We start from the raw sequence: 17,059 nt of genomic DNA, 5'->3' as shown, positions 1-17,059 counted from the left end.
AGACGTCAGACATGTCGCAAGTCGATCTTAGAGCCTCAAAACCGAGCGGCAGGTAGCGCTCGTGATGGAGAAGCCAAAGACGTGCAAATCGTGGTCGGCGGAAATGGTTGGGAGGTAGCGCAAGCAAAGTCGCACACCGTGAGGTCGCTGAGATTTCGAGTTTGAGGGGAGCGGATGCGATCCAAGATGATAGGCTGGCCGAGGCGCCAACTCGGTTTCGTCGGCGATAGACCAGACGAACTTTGACGCTGCATCTTTGCTCCGACACTCTTGCAGATGCATCGTCGTGTTTGGACTTGTGAGCAGTGTGTGTTGGTTGTGTCACAAGAACGAAGAAGGCTCCGTTCGAAGTGGAAACAGAGTCGACCCTGTATCACGTGTTGTCGTGCTTCTACGCGTAGCGACGCGTAAACAAAGAGTGAGTCCATATCATCTGGAGCGAGTGCAACAATTCGCAAGTCTGCGACGGGCTTTCCCATCTTTGAAACGGATAGGCAAGCTTGTGGCGTTGAAGCTCATACTGGCCAGTCTGAAAGAACGAGTCGACCACTCTTCAAGTTATTGCTGGCTGACATGCAAAACTTCGCAGTGCTGGAGTGCCGTGACATGACGCGGTGCTGCCTGTGCCAAGAAGATCGGGAGTGGAACATCGATAGGCCGTCGCGGCGCTGACATGTTCGCATCCAGCTTGCCGCTGCAAGATGAGAGTTGGCCCGCGTTGATGACACCTAAATGTACGGCACTCATCGTCGCATCCTGATGGTCTCTGCGTCCTTCATGAAGACATCATGCCGTGCAGACTTGCTCGCAGGGCGTTCTCGTACGTATGCGGACGCCGGGCAAGCCGGAGCAGCGCCGGCTACCGAAGGCTTGGTGGACACGGACGTCTGACGCTAGCGTACCGGTATTCTCCCTGTTTACCATAACAACTCTTGGCGGAAAAGAGCTCTCTGCGCGCCTGCTTTCATACCTTGGCTTGGAACCTATACAACTCCCTCTCTCCGTCATCGAAGCTGCTTTCGTTGACCATCGTTCCAGCAACACGTCTACAGAGTACTGTTATTGCTGTCCAGCAGAGCCATCTCTTCGAATGCTTCTCGAGCTCGGCCTCCAATCCCCTTCCACGGTTCGCGTTCCTGAGCTGGCCTGGTCCTGCCGTAGCTCATCTCCGTCGGCTTGAGCTTTTATCCACATCCCTCGACAAACGCAGCAACACCTTCGTTGCTCGATCAGTGTGGCCGTCGACATGGACGCGAAGGTATGCAATGCCTCTTCTCCCTTCCGCAAATTTGCTCCATCATCTTCACCATTGCGACGCCTGTTCTCCCGTTCCATGCCATCCACGTCCATCTGTAAACCTCTGCGCGCCTTATCACATGAACAAAGAGTCAAGTGATTCAATCAATCGTTGGCTAACTTATGACCTCCTTGACAGCCCCAACGACCACTGCGCGCCTTGCGCGTGCGCGATGAGAATGCCGTACCGGCCGCTGCTCAAACAAAGTCCCTCCACCAGCGGAACAAATCTACCTCAGCCCTATCCACATTGGCACAATACGGAGGTGTTAAACCTGGACCGAAGAGGACAGTGTTTGCCGACGTGAGCAACACGGTCAGAACGGCACAACCGGCGAAGGATGATATGATCCTACCAGCGAAGGGGACATACGACCTGGCAAAGAAAGCGGCTGAAGTCTCAGTTCAAGAGTTCACGAAATCAACCGCGTTATTGCGCCCGGCCCAACGACCACTCTCAACGATTACAGCAAAGAATGCCGTCAATAATCCACCGACAAACGCATCAGCAGCGCAGAAGCTCGTGGTAGCTGACTCATCAATCGCCGCCAACATCCGGAAAGTGCTTTCGAAACGCAGCACGACCATCTTCAAGGAGCTTAGTCCACCCGTCGAAGAGCTGCCGCACCTTTCCGACGTGAAAGAGACGCGTTCGCGAGCATTGACCGCGCCGATTCAGCACACCTTACCTCCCGTTCGCGAGAACCCCGTACCAGAAGCTGATGAAGAGCAAGCAAAGAGCATCACGACAGAAACAGTGGCGGTCACAGTCACAGACGCGAAACAAAACGCTCCCGAGGAGACTGGACGCGACACGTTCGCTGACGCTTCCACCACCCTTGTCGAATCCATTAAGGACTCATCAATCCCGACGAAGACCGATGAACAGCGAAGCTACCCTCACGCGGAAGCCTCATTGGAGTCACATGACGCGTATTATTCAGCCCCCGTACACTCTCATGACCAAGTTGAGTATTTGCAGACTCTTGAAGAGCAGGCGATCCTAGTGGAGTACGAACGGAACGAGGAGCTTGCGCGGTTGCAGTCGCAAAGTCAACCAAGGCCTGAGCCAGAAGAGTACTGGGAAGAAGAAGAGGAAGAGGAGTACTACGAAGCTGACGGCTATACGACCGCGAGGTCACTTCCATCACGGGGCGACAACACGACTGGTGGCGTCACGATCGTTCTTGCGCCGCGCGTGACGGCAAAAGTTGAGAGGGAGCTCGTGGCCGCCAAGGACTTCGTGGAGAGCACCAAGACCGCTGAAGATATCGAAGACGAGGCTTGGGATACCTCCATGGTCGCAGAGTACGGCGACGAGATCTTTGACTACATGAGGCAGTTGGAGGTTAGTTTACTCCACGTTTATCGCTGCGACCCCCCCTACAGTCTTATTCGATCCCTTAAATTGAAAACGCAAAGACTGACATGTGATTAGGAGCGCATGCGACCCAACCCCTACTACATGGACAACCAAGCTGAAATCCAGTGGTCCATGAGGTCAGTCCTGATGGACTGGCTCGTGCAAGTTCACCACCGCTTCAACCTCCTTCCAGAGACTCTCTTCCTCAGCGTTAACTATGTCGATCGCTTCCTCTCCTGCAAGGTTGTTTCCCTCAACAAGCTCCAGCTTGTCGGTGCCACAGCCATCTTTGTTGCCGCCAAATATGAGGAAATCAACTGCCCATCGGTCCAGGAGATCGTGTACATGGTCGACAGTGGCTACTCGGTGGATGAGATCCTCAAGGCTGAGCGCTTCATGCTGAGCATGCTGCAATTCGAGCTTGGATGGCCGGGACCAATGAGCTTCCTGCGAAGGATCAGCAAAGCCGACGACTACGACCTGGAAACCCGGACGCTAGCCAAGTACTTCCTCGAGATCACCATCATGGATGAGCGGTTCGTTGGCTGCGCGCCTAGCTTCACGGCAGCTGCGGCGCACTGTCTTGCTCGTTTTATGCTGAGAAAGGGCGACTGGGTACGTGGTCCCGAAAACGTCATTCCCCACTGCCGTTATACTAACATCCCCTAGTCTCCGGCACACGTATACTACTCCAACTACACCCTCTCCCAGCTCCGACATCTCCTCTCGGTTATGCTAGAGTGCTGCGAGCACCCCCAGAAGCATCACTCCGCCGTCTACGACAAGTATGCCGACAAGCGCTATAAGAAGGCCTCCCGCTTCGTCGAAGGCGAGCTGGCCAACGGGTTTCAGCTCCCTTTCGCCTCTGGCGAGACCTCTTCTGGCTGCGCTCAGTCATGGCGACGAAGATGAGCCTGCTCTATTTCCAGGAGACCCAGGATCTTGTTTCTTTTGTCATTCTTGTAGGAACAACTTAACAGGCTAGCTTGGCGGACCACCACCTCGTCAGCTTTCTTACTGGGGTTCAATGCCACATCAAGGCCCTCTATAACCTGCAATTCCCCTCAGTCCAGGTCTCCCCACTTGTGTTTGGGTGTGTACAGGAGTTGGATTCTGAATTAGCACTGCTGCATCTTCATTTCCTTCACTGTCACATGGTCTCTTTGCTTTATCCCAGCCCCTTTATCAGATCGAGCGTGGCTAGAGAGGAGGGGACGGGTTACTCCACGATGTCACGATGTTGATGACTACCTAATCCGTGTGCTTGCAATGCAGGCCGCTCATTTTCCTTGTTGAGTCGAAAGCGTGTGAGTTTGGCGGTTGCGGGAGGCGAACGGTTGGTTGTTGGTGTTGGAGGCTGCATGCGGGGTTTTCTGTCGGATACCTATACATGGATGGGTCTAGATTGGTCAATAGCGATAAAGCATATACCATCACACTCCATGCTGGATGCTGAGACTTGTGAAAACATGCACGGACTCTATGGATTGAAAGACCATTGCTAACGGATCGGTGAGTTGTGTATCATCAAGCCGTCCCTGAGAGAATCGCGTCTCTCATTAGACCGCCACTCTTGGAAGAATCTCAGCAACCACATAACCTTCCCCTACTCCGCTGCGTAGATGAATGCACTCTCCAAATCTGGTCCTCCATTTCCCTTCCGATACTGAGGATAACGGCATTTACCTCAAGACGACAAGCCAAGGCGCACTGCATGCCCGTCTCGTCCTGATGCCTTCAACCGCTTCAACCGCTTCAGTCGTTCAACGCAGCCCCTAGGCCTTAGAGCTCTTACCAATCCATAAGCTGCTTTTCATGTTTCCCCCCTCCTAGTGTTCGAGCAGGCAACAGCTTTCGAGATCACGACGGCGGTTGCGGCGAGATCAGGACTACCGAATCACCTAGCAAGTATAAGCCCACTCGTCTTCTACGGCGCTCTTGACGTGACATACCTCGAACAAACAGCATCTCAGACTGCTTCTTCACCGTCTGCCAGTCAATCAGCCCACATCCAAAAAACCCCCCTCTTTGAGATATCCAACCCACCCTTACTGTGTCCTCTTCCTCATCATCCTCTTCAACAATGTAGACCGTCTCTTCCACGTCCCCTAGCACCAGATTGCAGTGACTGTCGTAGGCCTGGGATCCAGTCAGCTTTGCGCCGGGCTTAGGGGCTTCTGCGAGTGACTTGCGTGAAGTCGACCTTTCAGTTCGCGATCGCCTCGGAGTTTGACGAAGACCACCTCGTCAAGGCATAGGCGCACAAGATCGAGAGGTTCATTCACGGGCGCGGAGGCGGTGTCATCCGGATCGGCCATGTCTGTCCGACTTGGGGCTGCCTCTTGTTATGTCGCGTCAATAAAGCTGTCCAAACTGGATTACAGTGAGTTTATCGAAGTTGTTAGTGATTAGTCATCAGCAGCTCTGCCTGCAGGGTCCCGTCACGTCCCTAAAATTTCCCCAGGCTTCAACTTACTCCTCAAGCTATGCACTCACGCCGCGGTTCATGACCACTCTCTTCAGTCGGCTGGGGCCAATCGAGTCCAGAATCGCCTCGACAGCACGCGTACCTCATCCACCTCGAAAGCGCAACTGGATATGTGCAGACTGCCGCCACAGAGGGGCCCAGCGGCGGCCTCTCACCACCGCCGACGCCGGACAAAACCTCGACGGCAAGCTTGAACAAGGCTCGGCGCGAGGAGGATTCGAGCGGACAGAAGAAGCAATTGGCAATTCCTGGAGGACAGTAGACTCTCTATGGGAGCGCGTTCGCCGGGTGAAGCCCGAGGCTCAGGCACTTCAACCCCCTACCGTCGTTACGGAAGAGCGCTCAACAGACTCGCCATCGCGATATTCCTACAGCAAGCGGTATCTGTACGGAAGCGACGGCATCGACTACCGGGCTGAGCTGCCAATCGCACTGGCGCGAGGTGATCCCGACGCAGCTGTACGAGCCTTCCTCGCCGCTGCAGAAGACACCGACTACGTCCGAGATATCCCGCCCGCTACCTTCACTGAGCTCCTGCGCACAATCGACTCTACCCACTTTATCGAAGGCGTGAAGCTTGTTCACAACGAGCTGAGCGCCCACTACGCAAAACAGCTGCATGTATACCCGGTACACGAGGTATTGGCCGATTTCATACGCATCGTACGAGATGTAACCGCGGTACGAAAGTCCGCAGGCGTTGAGCTGGGACTTAGGGACTACAAGCTTCTACTGAAGTGTGCCAGCGCCGTAGGCAACAAGGACGCCGCGAAAGGCATGTGGGAGGATCTGCATCAGGATGGCCACATACCGGACACAGACTGTTACAATTACTATCTAACCAGTGTCATCTGGCATCGGCATTACCGGGCGAGAGCTCGACACAAGATCCGCGTCATACAGAATAACATTGCCATCCGCAGTGCCCAGGGCTGGCGTCGGTGGCTGAAGATTCAGTGGGCGTTCGACTCATTCAGGATGGGGCCTGGTGGGATCAAAGACGAGGTCACCAAAGTGTTCAACGAGATGCTCCGCAAAGGCAACATGCCTAATGAGAGAACCTTCACCCTGATGATGTCCGGCCTGGCCCGCGAAGGCGATGTAGCAGGTGTCAAGTCCATCCTGAAGAAGGTCTGGAATGTCGATGTAGGCGCGATCATGGGCAGAGGCAAAGACAAGCACAAGAACCTCCAGGTCACCCCATATCCGCAAGAGTCGCCATTATACCCTAGCCAGTATCTCTTATTCATGGTTGCTCACTGCTTTGGCATCAACAACGACATCCCTACCGCGCTGCGCGTCGTCGACTTCATCTCCCGAAACTACAACATTACCATATCGCGCGATACGTGGGAGCAGCTTCTCCAGTGGACTTTCGTCCTGTCCTTGCCACGCTCAGGCAGAAAGCTAATACCGGGCCAAAAAGAGGGCCAGCTGCCAGGCAAGGCAGTCGAAGAGCTATGGAAGACTATGACCTCGGAGCCATACAACATCAAGCCAACAATGCCCATGTACAACCGCCTTATCAAGAACATGACAAGGCGGTACCGGGCTTGGGAGGACGTGGGACCGAGAATCCAGGAGGGCCATCGTCTTTACCGTAAATCGATCGTGTCGTATCACCGAGCCAGACAGGGATACTTGGAGGCGTCGAAAGCGCATGAACATGGTGCAGTCACGTGGCAATCGCTTGCACGAATGAAGCGGAACCTCGAACTCCTCTGGCTCATCAAACGGCGCAACCATATGTTCGTCCGCCGCTGGACCCGCCTGTACCTCGGCAGCGCCAGTAAGTGGAAGAATCGTGACACGGACTGGGAGCGCGGAGAGGCGTCGGATTTCCTGCGGAAGATGGGGACGTTTGCGCCGAGGCGCGTGTCTTATGCCGTCAGCGGTGGTAGCGTCGCGTTCATCAATCACTCAAGAGAGAAGATCAAGGCTTCTCATGCTAGAAAACGTTTGGACGCGCTTCCGGTGGACAGCATACCTCTGCAGTTGGCTAAGCCTCCTAGGTGGCGTGCTGGCCGCTCTGGTCAGCAGGCTCCAGTAGAGGAGAAGGCGCCGGTGGATCATATGGAGGAGTTGATGCGGACGGCTGCGGCTCATCATGGTGCCAGGAGCAGCTCTGATTAACCTAGGTCGCGCTAAATGACTTGAGATCGTTTACAGAAGGGTTTGCTGCTGGAACCATCGATTGTATCAGGTACCAGGTATTAGCTCCGGGACTGTTCCGATCAGCGATGAGGGCAGCTTCGAAGAGGTGAGCGAACACCTTACTTCACACGGAGTAGATCGCCACAGAGCGATTGTTGAACATACTGGGATGAACGGTGTTGCTGTCACTACGGTACGGCGCTGTGGTTGCTAGTTGTACAGTATTTGTGGGACCTCCGGGGACAGGAGGTTGGAGGGGCCGCAACCATGTACATGATCATACGGCTCTTCTCTCGGCTGTTAGATCATGTAACATTACTATATATTGCGCGAGCCAATAGCCGGCAATTTACACGCATTCTGCACTCCTGCTATCTTCGGATCGCGACAATGGCAGGTCGGTGCGCACGTGATTCGAGCTGAGATACGGCTGTGGTGAATGACGTTGCTCCCAAGGGAAAAGCTTCAGCCGGAGTTTCAGCCGATCGATGGGCATATATTCCGAGGTTAACGAACATCAGTCTATGCAACCCTCTTTCCGAAGGGACGCTGTACAGCATGGCGGACGGGAAGAATCCGCTGCTGGAGGCCCTTCCTCCTGCTACGGACTACTTGACCTATCTCACCATAGTCGAATACAACCTCAGTAAAGAGAACCTCTCCACGCTTCATGAGGTCTTGCAAGATCCAATACTTACAGCAAACATTGGCTGGGACCTGGTCCACCTACTGATCCCGCTTCTGCCCGCTTCCGAGCCATGCCTCCAGGACATTGCACGATTAGGAAACCCCCGTGAGGTAGTCCTGAAAGTCACAGAAGCGCTGAGACTTCTCGCAATATGTGGAGACTATATTGCTCCAGCAGAAAATGACACCGCAACTGGTGCTATGGAACGAGTGGATCTTTCCGCCAGCTCAGGAAACCAAGGCCACGAAGGCGGACCAGATAACGGCAAGGCTACCGAGGCCGTAACGGGGCTCCCCCTATCAATAAACCAGTTCCAAGTACTGCTATCCATGCTATCAACTCTTCATCTACGCATCAAAACCAGATATCCCAGCCGATTTCTGTCAACGACGCTCCAGGCGATACTCGTCGCTTATGATGAAGGCAGCACACACATCAACGAACTCTCAGCTACTGTCGTCAATTTCGTCAAGACTCTATCAGGTACGAAGCGGCCGCACCTACCGCCTCGAAGGGGCAGCATTCTCGCGCTTAAGCCAGTGATTTCTCAAACAGCGCCTGATCCCGAAGCACAGGCGGAGCCGCCCTCAGCAGACGAGGCCGCCCTGACACACCGTCTTCTGCAGTCATTTCTTACGCATGTTTTCGAGGAACACATGCTTCTTTTGTCGTCTCCAGATGATGTTCCAGGGATGGCTTGGTCAGCTAGGGCGCAAGAGAAGCTGTATCCTGAAAGAATCATTCCCGGAAAGACGACGTATGCGGAGAGATTCGCCAACTCACCCGAGCTTCAGGAGAGGATCTCTATCATTGGGCAACTGGCGGCTCTCGGGCTAGACCTCGAGATCACGTCAGAGGAGTTACTGGCTACTATCCTCGATACCACTGCTGAACCTACCGGTCTGCCTTCCGAGGAGGACGATCCCCCGGCGTCAGCTCAGGATATATCGCTCTCCAAGCACGGCGCTCTGTTTATGTTCACTGCGCGAGAAGTCTCGGAAGTCTTGCATGGTGCGCGCCCTACCGCCCCGCCCATAAACATCTTTCCACAGCACGCCACCGTGCTTCAAAACTACATCGACGTTGCCGACCCCGCGACCATCGGCACGCAGGAGGAAGCCATAATCGACACCATTATCGCTCTCGGCCTACTCTCTCTGTCGAAAAACAACATTGGCGAGCCAGATTCCGATGAGCAGTTCACTCTATATCTCCAAAGCACCTCCCTCCTTTCCGCCAATTCTCCCTCCCCAACCCTCCGCTACCACGCTCACTACCTCACCGCCTCCGTCCTCCGCTCCCACCCCTCCGACACCGTCCGCCTCTCCTTCATCCGCGACACCCTCGAGCACTGCCCCTACGAGAACCTCAAAGCGTGCGCCGTCGGCTGGCTGAAAGGCGAAATTATCGAAGCGAACCCGCCCACACCTCTCCCCGCGTCAGCGTCAGCATCAGCACCAGCAGCAGAACTCTCTTCCGAGTCCCCGGCACCACTGTCAACCGATCAGGAAGCAAAGGACCCCTCCATCTTCACCACCCCGCTCGCCCTCTCAACCGTAGCTCCGCACCTCTTCCCAGACCTGACCCACGACCTCGCTGCCCCGAGTCTGGTGGAAAGCTACACAAACTTCAAGACCTCGCTGTCCTTTTGTCTCGCGACGCTGAATTTTTACTACTTACTCCTCTGCGCGAAACACCTCCACAAGCCGCTGGACGTCCCGGGCATGCATCAGGAGAACGATATCGGCGGGTCGTATCTGTGGCCGTTGAGGCAGGCGGTGGGGCGCTTTAGGGAGGGGTTGGAGGAGGGTGGGCAGTTGGCGGATGAGGAGGGGGAGGAGGGGGCGAAGATGGGGTTGGCGGAGTTGAGGCTGCTGGAGGATGTGCTTGGGAGGGTGGAGAAGGGGGTTGAGGCGTTGAATAGGGAGTGAGGAGACGTGGTGGAGGATGCTGTGCGATTGGACGAAGCTCGTGACCTACGAGATACGCGAAAGGACACAAAACACTAGCATGGGATGCCGTTGATCGTCCTGGTATGTGCGCGGCGCTTTGAGGATACGGTCTCGCAGTGTGTTTCTGAGTTTTCTGAGTCTCGCGCTTTCGTTGTTCTTTGATACCCAAAAGTGCTTTTCTCAGCAAGGAAACGATGCAGAGGATGAGCAGTTGTACTGCGAGAGTGCTTCACCTAAGTCCACTGTTATAGCAACTCCTATGAATAGTCCACAAAGCTTCCACCGCAGCGTGATGGGAGCCAGTTGCAACATCAAGGGTATCCCCCCAAAAACGCCAGCCCAAAAACAAACTCACCACATCTTCTTCCACTACACCAACTCCCACATCGCCACACCTCCAAAGCCCCAACTCGCACCCTTCCCATTGATACACCTCTTCCTCCCCTCCCAATCCCCCACCGTTGCACCCCTCATATCCTTCCCATTTAGCTCCCTGAACGTATACACAAGGACCTGCATGCCCGGCGCGCCCAGCTCCACCCTCGGACAGTCCACCCACCACACCTGCCCATTCCCATTGAACCGAAACGGCAGATACTCCTCCGCCCTGCCATCTCTACCCCCGATCTTGAGCAGGAACAGATACGGCTTTCCCAGCCCCCTGGCCTCATGATCCCAATGCTCACAAATCTTGCCGAACTGAAACCTCACCACCGCCGGCTGTGCAGCATCATTCACCCTGATCTTCTTCTCCCCGGGCAAGAACGTGCGCTCACCGAGCCCATGCTCCTTATCCACGCCCGTATACACCAGCGGCCGCTCCACCGCGTCAAGCAAGAGATACTCGTCCCACGCCAGCCTCCTCCCATTGCTCCGAAACCACTCCCCGCCATCCTCGGGGAAATGCTTCTCCCCAAACTCCTCGTTGGACATCGTGAACCACTCAGCCGCGAAGCGCTTCACGTACGGACAGCCCTTCCCGTTCACGGCGCCGGCGCCCCAGCAGCAGTCGATGAGCTTCCACGCCCCGCCGTCGATGCGGACGGCGTTCCAGGCGTGGCCGGTGGGGTTGGGAGGCGGCAACCTCGCACCTGGCGCGGGCGCCGCATATCCCGTGCCCTTGCCGTGCCCGCCTACGACCATGGCCTCGAGACCTGCATGCATGGCTAGCGCGGCGAAGAGGCCTGCGTAGCCTTCGCAGACGGCCAGCCCCGTGCCGAGGGTGCTGGCGGGGGTGGAAGGCTTGACGGTCCCGGCCGAGAAGTCGGCGACGTTGTAGGCGATGTTGTGGTGGAGCCAGGTGAATATCACGCGGGCCTTGTCGGTCAAGGAAGGGAAGGGGAATGTGAGTTGGGAAGCGAGCCTGGCGAGATCGTGGGTTGGGAGGGACTCGCGAGGAAAGCGGGTGGCGTGGGTGTCGGCGGCGGTAAAGTCCCGGCATTTGAGGCAGGTGCCTGGGCTGGTGGAGCTGGGTTTCGAGGCTTGGAGAGCGATGAGGTCGGGGCGGGTCAAGAGCGGGATGGGCGGGGGGGCGCCGTTGGCGGTGGAGGCAGGTCGGGCTGCGGGCACGGGGGGAGGTGTCTCGGTACTTCTGTTCATGGCGAAGTCAAGAGCCGAGCGCTTCGGCGGGGCAGGTTGAGTGGGCTTTGCCGAGAGGCGCGCTGGGAGAGGAGGCCGACTGGGTAAAGGAGGCGGAGACTGAGTAAAGGGCGATGGTTGCGGCTTCGGTATAACATTGGGGGCCGAGTACGTGGGCTTGAGGGGAGCTCTAGCCTGCTCTTTTGTCTCCTCTTCTTTCTTGGCCAGTATGACGGGCAGCTTCGAGGGGTCGAAAGGGGGAGCCTTGACTCTGCTTGACTGCGCATCGTTGGATGGTCTTCGTGATGCGCCGCTGAAGCTTGTGCTGTGTGTCGAGGCGGCGGAGAAGGAAGATTGGCCTGACCGTACAGACGATACCGATTCGATTGAGTCTCGTCTACTCACGCTGTGCTCAGACGGTGTACGAGGCGGTAATGGGGGCGTCTTTGCCGATTCCTGGGATGGTCTCGCTGGGAGTGAGGGTCGCTCTTCGGTATCACCAATGGTTTTCTTGATTTGCGGCGGAGGTAGAATAGGGCGGTTGGTAACTGGTGTAGGCTGGTTGCCAATATGCCTGGCTGTTGTCGGAGCGTTGCTTTGTACCGGGGGCACATTTGTGGATTGTACGCGGGACGCAGCTGGCCGTGCTGGAACCGCTGGAGGTGGAGGCCGCACTCGCGGAGGTCCGGGTTGGCCATGCGGTTGCGGTACGATAGGTGACCGGCCGACTTCGTTCAGCTTCATCGCGGCGATGCGGTCCTTGACCGAGGTGAATACAACTTCTCCATCGTCTGCCATGGCGATGGTCTCTCTGTTTAAACGAGTGGTCAATGAGAAGCCGTGAGTCAATCCGTAAGCCCGCTGAGGCTTTCCACGGTTTGGATGCTGTATATAAGACGGAGAGCGGAACGGTCTTGACGCCGAACTTGGTTGCGGAGAAGCAACACAGCCTTGCACCTGCAGGATCCCGCGGTCAAAATGACTTGGAGCGTCTGAAACACCTGTCCTCAGGACAGCATGCACAGAGGAATTGAAGAAGAGCAAGAAGAGATGAACTCGCAAATGAAGCTTACAGTACTGCGGGAAAGGAGACGCTAGAGATGATAATATAAACGCATAGCCTCCTAGAATATGATATACTTTATAATAAATATCTTTACTAGCTAGTTAAGAACGTGCTTGACCTCCACCAATCACGAAGCTCCATTTGCGGAGCACCTCCAACCTCGAGCTTCTAAAGTCCATGACGCTTCAATCGTCTTCTCCATCCGTCAACGACACAAAGCCCCCTCAGTCTTGGACTGCGCGCCCTCCTATCACCGCTATCACCGCGTCCAACTATATACTCGGCGCACCCCAAAATCCCCCCACAGCAGCGCCCACGCTTCCGCACCGCAACCTCCACACACACACACACACCAACATGACGACCACCCCCCAAAAGCCCCTCTCAGCCAGCCCAGAACAGCACGACCAATACGGGCGCCTCGCCCACAATACCGCCCTCGCATGCCTCTTCCTCTGCCCCGCCATCGCGCTGCTCCCACCCCGCAAGCTTGACCTCTACACCTTCGGGCTCGCCGGGATATGGGGCCTATCCGCGAACCACATGATCGCCTACCACAGCGGACGGTCAGTATTGGGGCACCTACGACACGGCATGGGTACCGTGAACGGCAGTGAGCTCCCAACGGAGCAGGCGCGGGAGTTCCAGAAGCGCGTGCGGGAAGAGCGGGAGGAGATTGCGAGGCGGGGGAGGGAGGAGAAAGAGCGAGCTGCGGGGCTGAAATCTGCGCAGGAGGCGTTTACGGGACAGCTTGAGGGGAGGGAGAAGGAGAGGCAGAAGGGCGTGCTGGAGAAGGTGTGGATGGGGGGTGAGACGGAGGGGTGGAAGGAGCGGAGGCTGAGGGAGGAGCAGGAGGCTATTGATGAGGGGAGAGGGTATGGTGGGCTGATTATGGATCAGATCTGGGAGGTGTGGAATTGGGGGAAGAGGAAGGAGGAGGATGGGGAGGCCGAGGCCGAGAAAGGTGAGCGGTCGAGGGAGGCATGACGTGTGCTTTGTTTTGAGTCGAGGGCGCAATCAGCTCGGTTTTGGTACTGGCAGACGTGGTTTATATGCAGCATAGAGCATTGCGAACAATTTGCGGTGTGAATCCTTAGAGTTCAAACGTGCTATCTCCATGGGGTTACTACTCCAGCCGCGTTCTTATGACATGCTATTCTACTATGGCGAATCCAACTAGTGGATGTGCGAGCGACGTTTCATCGTGGTAGAGCCTCAAAGGGCGCTACCCTGAGAGGTCGGGTTGCAAATATGAGTGCAACCAGTAAGGAGCATGTTGCGTTCGCGCGGCAAAGCGCAGCTGGCAGCGGCATGAAGCACGTATTTTAAATCGTCTCGGAGAAAAATGAATAAGTAAACGAAGTTTGGCGCGAGTCTAAGATCTATAGCTCTGCGTTGTTTTCGGGCATGACCGGTGGCAGAGAGTCTAACTCTGTTGTTGCAGCAGGGACGCGCCTTCCCCAATGGGTGACGGAGTCGCGTTGCGTTCCATTTGAAGAACCCCGAAAGACTGGTCAAGAGAGCGCAGCAGCTATTAAGAAACTCAAAACCGTGATTAGTCCAGAACGGTCCCATCGCGTGATACCGGGGTCAGCCTGAGGCTGCAGATTGTCAATAGTAGAAACCCAGAAGGCACACTAACGAATCACCCCTCATACGTGCGGTGCGGTGAAGGCTTAAACAAAGCAGAATATATGGAAGAAAGATCTATTATCCAGATGATGAAACCCTTCCTCTCTTCATACGAAGGATGGGGTATGTATTGAGGAAGCGGCCGCTTGACGGCGCATAACCACAAAGCCCCTCAACATAGTAGTCCAATACTTATTGAGGTGGACTGGCTCGTTATATACATCTTCAGTCAATAGAAGGTCCAGGTGCTAATCGTATAAACCGTTGATTGATGTTTGTTAATGGTATTAGAGGGTGGTTAAGCCGCCGCCGCTTCTTTGATACATACCCTTTCCTTCGTATAGCCGAAAGCAACACTTAAATCATGCATAGTCAAGACAAGAACCATAAAACTTAGAAACAGACATGTGAAACGACACAAACACGAAAAGAGAAGATTCGTCAACCAAAATGGCAAAACTCTAAGACAACCGACCACTAACGTGGAAGGCGAGAACATCATTTGGGGCGGTAGCAGCGCTGACACGCCCCATCTGTTTTTGGGTCCGCCCCGAGCTCGAACTCGACGGACGAGGGTGGCTCGTGAGAGGGGTAAGGAAACATCGGCGGTGCCCTTTCGATACCAGTGTGTCGAGCACTGTCCTAATTAGTATGCACCGAGTTCCTTACCCATCAGGCCACATCCCGCTGAGGTGAAACAGTGAACTTTGCAAATCAAATAATGCCTTTTCTCGGCTGCACCACAGGTTCTTGCTTGCTCTTTGCTCTCCGTTGCAGTTGCAGCATTTACATCTCGTGCACATCATTGAAGATATCAATGCTTGCCCGTGGCTGCACAGCATTTTCTTAGCTGTCCTACGGTTGAGCGTGCATTTCCACATCGGGCAGTATCCGTTTTCCGCAGGCAGGACCGTCCATATGGCGGAATCACGGGACTTTGCGGCACCAGCAGTCCAGTCTCTCTCCATGCCCATCGTTTCTCTTCTTCTTCTTCAGCAACAGCGACAAGACCAGCAACGACGATACAGGGCGATGTGCGTCGATTCCACAGTTGAAAGTGGATACATTGGAAGCATCAGGACAGCGGCTGGCAAGTGCGATCGCCCACGGAATGCAGAATCCATCGTCACACTGGTCATCTGTTCGCCGCAAGAAGGCGCGTCTTGTCTCTGGGATGTGCGTGGCATGACTGTCCGGCAAGCAACATTTCCCATCTCGTCACACGAGCCTTTCTCTTCGCCTTGCCAGCAATTTGCAGGAGCATGCAACACTATCTGTGGTCTGGGGTGGCGTGCGGTCCTATCCGTTCAACACTCTGCCACGCCGGAGGGCGGGGGTGGACACCGGACGGTTCGCGATCATGAAGCTGAGCAAGACGATGGCTTGATGGTGCGGTTGAGGTAAGGGAGGCTCGGTTGGCAGCTACTGGGTATGAACAGCTGTGGATCGTAGGTATGAACCACTGGCACGATGTACATGCGGAGCCGGCGAATAGCAGATCGTTACATATACTACTTCAAACGGCTTTAGTACACGGGCGCAAACGATATACACGGATTGGCACGGAGGGTAGAAGCAGAAACGATCTGGTGAGGCGTAGAGTCCGAAGCTAACCTACATGATTCAAAGATTCGAAGAGTCCTTCCTATCTCCCGAGTCAATCGTCATCAGAAACCCATTAACCCGTCTGATCAAATCCTGCACAACCTCGTCCGGATCGCCTTCCAAGTTATGAAAGGCTTCTTCGATAACGCCGCCATGCTCCTCATCAACGGCTCCTCCGGCCTCCTTGATGATATTGGACCATTTGGCGATGAGGGCATCCTTGTCAACGAAGTCCGGCATATGCTCGTCGCAGCCGCTGAGGAGGAACATAACAGGCGTCTCCGGTTTCAATGCCCCAAGAGTTTTCTTCAACTGCTGGTCGTCGAGATCACTGCTAAAGTAATCATCATCTCCTCCCTTAGCCGCAAGGCTGAGCCATCTATATGCGGTGACGGGAGCACCAAGAATGTTGTTCGTGGCAGACTTTGGTAGTATTTCGTCGCCGCGACCATCTCGCACCCACTCCTGCGCAAGGCTGCAGCTGCTCTGGTACAACTCGGCCGGCATGTGCTGCACCAAAGCCTCGCGGTCGCTTATGCCAGCTTGGAAGATGGCTCCAGATATTGGAGGTCGACTCTGGCTGCCTTCGCCAACAAGATACTCCATGACATCCTGGGACCCAGTGGAGTGGCCCATGAGCACAACTTTACCCCCTGGTCGCTGCTTGAGGAAGTAGTCGACGCAGCGGGCAAGCTCCTTCGCATCGCGCTTGAGGGAACTCGTGCCCCAGCCGCTATATGAGGAGGAGAGTAAGGCTTGCACTATGCACCAGTTTGGAGGTAGTTTTTCAGCCAGTTTCGTTGGGTAAGTTACGGTGAGCAGGCCATCGCCGAGGCCCCCGATCCAGATGAGAGTGTTACGGCTACTCGGGGTTTCCAACGTGAGAAGGTGTTCAAAGGCGACACCTTTGCCGTAAAAGCGGTGCACGATGCCCCTATGAGAACTTGGCACAAGAGACATTTTTCATCTTACATTTATCTGATTTTGGACTTAACACTGTGGAGCTGGATGAGATGTCGTCCACATGCCCATGTCCGGGAAACGTTTCTCCGATGATTGGAGGAGATCCTCCCGACGACATCCTTACCACCAAGTGTCAGATTCTCTGAAATCTTCTGAGAAGGATCTCACAACGTCACTTGGGTGAATATTTCAAGTGCGGCTTATCTTATAACGTGATTGCAAAAGTTTCAGCGCGATGATCCTCACGAGAAGTTGAGAACAGCCGACCAAGGAC

General features: G+C 55.2%; 7 protein-coding genes across 7 annotated transcripts; 4 read left to right on the top strand and 3 right to left on the bottom strand.

The window, feature by feature from the left end:
• Positions 1-1,246: 1,246 nt before the first annotated feature.
• Positions 1,247-3,571, top strand: W97_03343 (uncharacterized protein; the record flags this gene model as incomplete). Its single annotated transcript, XM_007781240.1, has 4 exons — positions 1,247-1,258; positions 1,436-2,644; positions 2,735-3,274; positions 3,329-3,571. 4 exons carry the CDS (start codon positions 1,247-1,249, stop codon positions 3,569-3,571), a joined length of 2,004 nt encoding a protein of 667 aa, XP_007779430.1.
• A 948-nt stretch (positions 3,572-4,519) lies between these two features.
• On the bottom strand, positions 4,520-4,977 carry W97_03342 (uncharacterized protein; the record flags this gene model as incomplete). Its single annotated transcript, XM_007781239.1, has 4 exons — positions 4,520-4,560; positions 4,612-4,648; positions 4,706-4,798; positions 4,924-4,977. The coding sequence occupies 4 exons, from the start codon at positions 4,975-4,977 to the stop codon at positions 4,520-4,522; spliced, it is 225 nt and encodes a 74-aa protein (XP_007779429.1).
• A 188-nt stretch (positions 4,978-5,165) lies between these two features.
• Positions 5,166-7,280, top strand: W97_03341 (uncharacterized protein; the record flags this gene model as incomplete). The annotated part of the gene is made up of 1 exon (XM_007781238.1): positions 5,166-7,280. One exon carries the CDS (start codon positions 5,166-5,168, stop codon positions 7,278-7,280), a length of 2,115 nt encoding a protein of 704 aa, XP_007779428.1.
• A 579-nt stretch (positions 7,281-7,859) lies between these two features.
• W97_03340 (uncharacterized protein) lies at positions 7,860-9,920 on the top strand (the record flags this gene model as incomplete). Its single annotated transcript, XM_007781237.1, has 1 exon — positions 7,860-9,920. The coding sequence occupies one exon, from the start codon at positions 7,860-7,862 to the stop codon at positions 9,918-9,920; it is 2,061 nt and encodes a 686-aa protein (XP_007779427.1).
• A 390-nt stretch (positions 9,921-10,310) lies between these two features.
• Positions 10,311-12,317, bottom strand: W97_03339 (uncharacterized protein; the record flags this gene model as incomplete). Its single annotated transcript, XM_007781236.1, has 1 exon — positions 10,311-12,317. One exon carries the CDS (start codon positions 12,315-12,317, stop codon positions 10,311-10,313), a length of 2,007 nt encoding a protein of 668 aa, XP_007779426.1.
• Positions 12,318-12,942: 625 nt separating this feature from the next.
• Positions 12,943-13,572, top strand: W97_03338 (uncharacterized protein; the record flags this gene model as incomplete). The annotated part of the gene is made up of 1 exon (XM_007781235.1): positions 12,943-13,572. The coding sequence occupies one exon, from the start codon at positions 12,943-12,945 to the stop codon at positions 13,570-13,572; it is 630 nt and encodes a 209-aa protein (XP_007779425.1).
• Positions 13,573-15,840: 2,268 nt separating this feature from the next.
• Positions 15,841-16,782, bottom strand: W97_03337 (uncharacterized protein; the record flags this gene model as incomplete). The annotated part of the gene is made up of 1 exon (XM_007781234.1): positions 15,841-16,782. The coding sequence occupies one exon, from the start codon at positions 16,780-16,782 to the stop codon at positions 15,841-15,843; it is 942 nt and encodes a 313-aa protein (XP_007779424.1).
• Between the last annotated feature and the right edge of the window lie 277 nt (positions 16,783-17,059).

The sequence above is a fragment of the Coniosporium apollinis genome (assembly GCF_000281105.1).
Source record: "Coniosporium apollinis CBS 100218 chromosome Unknown supercont1.13, whole genome shotgun sequence".
NCBI lineage: Eukaryota > Fungi > Ascomycota > Dothideomycetes > Coniosporium > Coniosporium apollinis.
This window is presented reverse-complemented; position numbering and strand designations above follow the sequence as displayed.